Here is a 4,801-nt window from a genome sequence, read left to right as displayed (position 1 = left end):
TACATAAAGCAAGTCATTTGAACAATACAAGGTATCTCATATTAACCACGTCCAGGAAGCAAATGACGTATCATCCATCAACAAGTGAAGGCAAAATTAAATACCAGAGGCTGATATGACGATATCGTAATGACGATTACCATTACAAAAACCTAGCCGTAAGACCTCAAACAAAAAGGATGACAAGTTTAAAGAATTTCCAGTGAGAACAGCATAAAAATTCTCTCAAGAAGCAAACTTCTACCGTAAAAAGACAAGCAAGAAGGAAGAGTCAGAAATTCTATCAATACACATTCTTTTAGACTTAATTTAACCAAATTCTCTAACCAGTTTCCCTAGATGATTGAGTAGGCAGACTATATATTGGATCATGAACGGATAAACTAAAGAGTACTCCTAAAAGCTTGACCATTTGTCTTGCAAGTTATAATCAGTAATTATTGCCAACAGGGATTAGCTCAAGTAGGTGAATAAGATTACGCCTCTCCTCTTCAGCTCGGGTCGTTTATCATAAAAGCACTTTGGGAAGTAAATTCTCAATACACCATGTGGGAGAGAATACTTTTAAGTCCAGTTTGGTATTAAACATTAAAAATGAGAGATAGAAATTGCGATTGCAATTGAGAAAAATCATTAAAATAATATTTAGCATGATTAATTGCTTGTTACATGAGACTAGGCAAACCCATAGAAGTGGAATTAGAAAATACCACTTTCTATCATGATATACTCTAATCCCACGTTCATGGGTTTGGCTACTTTTATATAACAAGCGATCTATTATGCTAAATATTCTTTTAATAGATTTTCTCAATTCCAATCCCAACTCTATCCGTAATTTTCAATGCCCCCTACCAAAAAAGACCTTAAAGTGCTGCTGGATGCTGATGCAAGAGAAAAGGTGTGATTGGATGGACCTGGGGAAGGAATAGAATAAAATGAAATAGCTAGAGTGGGTTCAGCCACTGTAAGGAGTTTTTTGAAGGATGCAGTGGTAATGGAATGTCAAAAGGATGGCCTCCAAGACCGCTCCCTCTTATCTAAAAACCCAATTTATGTGTCTGGGGGATGAAAGATCAAATGTGATAGACATACAATTATATCCTCATTGCTAGGATCACATAACAGCTACTAAGGAAATTTTGGGAAAATAACGTGCAAGTCATTCCATTCCATTAATGAGTCCTTTCGTTGCCATATTATAATTCCAAAACAATGGAATGGCGAGTGAATTACCATTCCACTCGTTGTCATCCCATTTCAATTCCATTATTTGCCATTTCATTCCCTTCCCTCATATCCTCCAAAACATAGCCCTAATATTGGAGAAGGGAAGAATTCAAGCCGGACAAGATCCAAAAATACTTCTGATAGCTGAACCGGGGAAAAACAACTGCAATTGTCAGATAATCAGAGTTTAAAATCAAAAGCAATCAGCAAGATACTTCATTGGTGAACAGATGAGTCCTCAGTCAGATCAGAGGAGTTCATCACAGAAGAAACCTAAACTGAGGGTTGGGCCTTCCAACCAACCTCGGGGGAGTTACGCCAACATCTATAATCTACACTTCTGAGGCGAACTGCATAAGGCTTTTTGCGAGTAAAAGTGAGAGAGTTGACAGCCATGGAACCAGGTGACTTCACAGAAAAGTGTCATAATTCAATTTTTTTTCTTTTGGGGATTGTTTTGAATTGGGGGGTGTCAGTTAAAGGCATCCTCTATTAGGCATCAAGCAAATACATACTAAATTACCATAAAAGGAATCATAAATTGCACAAGTGAGATTTCCACTACATAGCTGAAAGATAGTAGAGATGAGATTAGCCAATAAAGGAGGAAAAGGGAGCAACTTTAAGCAAAGGTACAACAAAAGAGGGGAAAGAGTGTCTTCGCAATTTGTATGCACAAATAAAGAAACTCCTTTTATCCTAGAACTTGTCGTGCAGCGATAAAGACGAGAGTCGTTGTCCTAAAACTTAGAGTAGCAAAAAGGAACAAATGATCCTTAGTGTTGCATAATTACGATGCCACTAAAACAGAAATCAAGACTACCAATAATTTTCTTATCACTAGCCTTCGAACGCAAAGTCATACCCATATATACATGTGGATAAACAAAACCCCCCCCCCCCAAAAAAAAAAAAGAAATACAAAGTGGATAACCAGCCAAATCGAAGAGAAAGTAAAACAAAAATTTAGAAGATGAAATACGTATATCATACTGTACATAGGGGAAAACTTATTATCCTTACATAGCACAGAAATTGAAAATATTCGAACTTACAAGGTAAAAAATCCTGTATGCACTGCCCCTACTAGATGTTCGATGTCGCATAGCCTCCTCTCTATTGACATCTAGAGCCGAACCTACATCGCTCCCTGCATTTGATCGAACAGGCGTCCTGCATGTGGGGCACGCGGCCACCTTCACCAACCACGTATCCACACATCTCCGGTGGAACACATGGCCACATCCGGCGAGCTTTCTGCACCAGTGGCCGCTCCTGAAGCCATCCAAGCAGACAACGCATTGAGTTTCGGGTCCGGGTTCGGTTCCGCTAGCAACCCGGAAGTGGGGCAGCTTCTTGACGTCACGAGGAGCGATTCCATTGGATGAAGCACCGAGTTGGATGGTGGGGCGGGAGCGGATGCGGTGGAAGATGCCGCCGATGAAGCAGAGATGGAGAAGGACGAAGGCAGCGAAACCGAGGAAGATGAAAAAGACGGAGGTGAGAAGGGTCATGATGACGGCTTTAAGGAGGATTGATAGGAGCTTGGGGCTGGGCTTAGGTTGGGTTTGTTCATGGTGATGAATAGGAGGACTAGGAGGAGGCATGGGATTGAATTAAGATTGAAGAAGAAGAGGATAGTGAAGGAAGATTGATCGAAGAGGGAAGAACAAGAACCGGAAAGGTGATATTTTGGAGAACTGGGAATGGAACTAAATTAGGGATCAGAGATTGAGACAGGGAGAGGGAGAAAAATGGCTGAGGAAATTGCAGGAGCAGATCGGCTAAGGATTGCCGCTTAGGGATCAGAGAGAGAAAAAATCAGGGGGCGGTCCATAGGTTATGGGAACCAATTCCAAAAACAGGCGTTACGTCGGCGTTCCTCAAAAATAGATATTTACTTTTCGCCCGAATGAAATATACGTTTAAGTGAGACTAAAATATGAATGTAAAGATTTGCATTTATATTTGTAAATTAAAAAAATTGCAAATCTTAATGATAATATGAGTTTTTTGTATTATACTCTTGCATAAATAGATGGCCTAATATTTTAGTTTCACTTAAACATCTATTTTCAGTTAGAATATTGCATTCAATTTTATTGCATATTTAGGTAAATGGACTTTATTGCAAACTCTTGACAATTTCATTTGATATAAAACCACTGGGGAGGGAATGAAGTTAGATACACATCATTATTTAGATTTCTGAACAGTTCATATTTAATATTTAATATTTATTAAAATAATATTTTAATTATTTTTTGAAAATGATTTTTATTTGAAAATAATGAATTAAAAATTTTAAATTTGAATTGTTTAAAATTTTGAATAGCTGAGATCTATTGCTTTGGATGAACAACTAAACTGAGTCCCCAAAGCACTGTAGCCCAAAGTCATTAATCAGAAGAGTAAACTGCGAGTGGAGGAATTCGAGTCCGAGATGATCATTTCGGTGGGCCCAAAAGTGTGAATGAATCAGTCGAAGGTTATATCAGACGTCTTAGAATGCTTTACGTGAGATTGAAAAATTTCTTATGAAGATATTTTCGAAGAAGTTGATACTCATGCCAGCGGGCTGATAGCAAAATTTTTCATATAAATTTACATGTTTATCCTTTATTTAATATTATATTGATTTTTTTCTAATGATGTATGATATATGTTAAATGAGGATAAAATTAAAAACTTTTTAAATTTTAAATAAAAATTAATGAAGTTTAAAATTTTCATAGTTTGTGTGAAATATATTGAAAGTGATTTATAAATAGGATCAGAAAAGTCCATTAACTGTCTTAGAATAAAGAGTCTTAACGACATGATTTTTGTTATGATGTCTTTAAAAATAACAGTCTATATAGTAATAAATGAGAGGCAAAGTAAAATAAGGGCAAAAATAAGTTTTTTATTTTATCCCCTGATTGGGTGGCCAGATTCGTCTCCATTAACAATGCTGGGCTATATTGGATTGGACATTTGGTCTCAATCAGTGCAAATTTACTACTTGTATAATTTGGATTGGATAGAAGAAATGGTAAGTACTCTTTCGGTTCTAAATATAAAACTCTTATACACACTAGTGTAAGAATCTTATATTTAAGATCAGAGGAGTATCGTACCAAGTTTTGAACCTGAAACCTTGTAGATTGTCCATAAGGAGCGTGCCAGAAAGCTACGGGGGAGACTGGCAATTTGGATTGGCTATTTTCAAATAAATTAGACTTGCGAGTTCTTGCTACTTGGACATATAGCTGCAGCTAATCATTACTTGTTTAGTTTTATGTTGAAAACTAAAAATATATGTATAATTTTGAATTTGTTAGGCAAACACATGCCAAGTCATTTGCTTCACACAAGTGCTGACACAGATTTCCAAGTACTTGAATGATAGTCTTTGCTTGCCTCTAGTTATACAGAATCCTTCAACAGCAGCCTTTCGATTTATAAAATATAAGATTAGTACGTGAGTAAAGTTTTGTCACGACTTATAAACATGTAACAGAAACAGTTCCAAACAAACACCCAGATTCTATTATGAAATGAAGAAAATATACGGTATGTGAGTTTAATG

General features: G+C 36.7%; 1 protein-coding gene across 1 annotated transcript; it reads right to left on the bottom strand.

The window, feature by feature from the left end:
* Nucleotides 1-2,045: 2,045 nt before the first annotated feature.
* On the bottom strand, nucleotides 2,046-3,039 carry LOC114742766 (RING-H2 finger protein ATL56-like). The gene has a single exon (XM_028930983.1). It carries the CDS (start codon nucleotides 2,835-2,837, stop codon nucleotides 2,250-2,252), a length of 588 nt encoding a protein of 195 aa, XP_028786816.1. The 5' UTR covers nucleotides 2,838-3,039; the 3' UTR covers nucleotides 2,046-2,249.
* Nucleotides 3,040-4,801: the final 1,762 nt, after the last annotated feature.

Source organism: Neltuma alba, unplaced genomic scaffold (assembly GCF_004799145.2).
Source record: "Neltuma alba isolate B1F8T4 unplaced genomic scaffold, ASM479914v2 tig00003881_pilon, whole genome shotgun sequence".
Classification (NCBI taxonomy): Eukaryota; Viridiplantae; Streptophyta; class Magnoliopsida; order Fabales; family Fabaceae; genus Neltuma; species Neltuma alba.
This window is presented reverse-complemented; position numbering and strand designations above follow the sequence as displayed.

What these genes read in the sequence shown, in the direction of transcription:
- LOC114742766 (XM_028930983.1), bottom strand. Translation starts at nt 2,837, where the DNA reads ATGCCTCCTCCTAGTCCTCCTATTCATCACCATGAACAAACCCAACCT.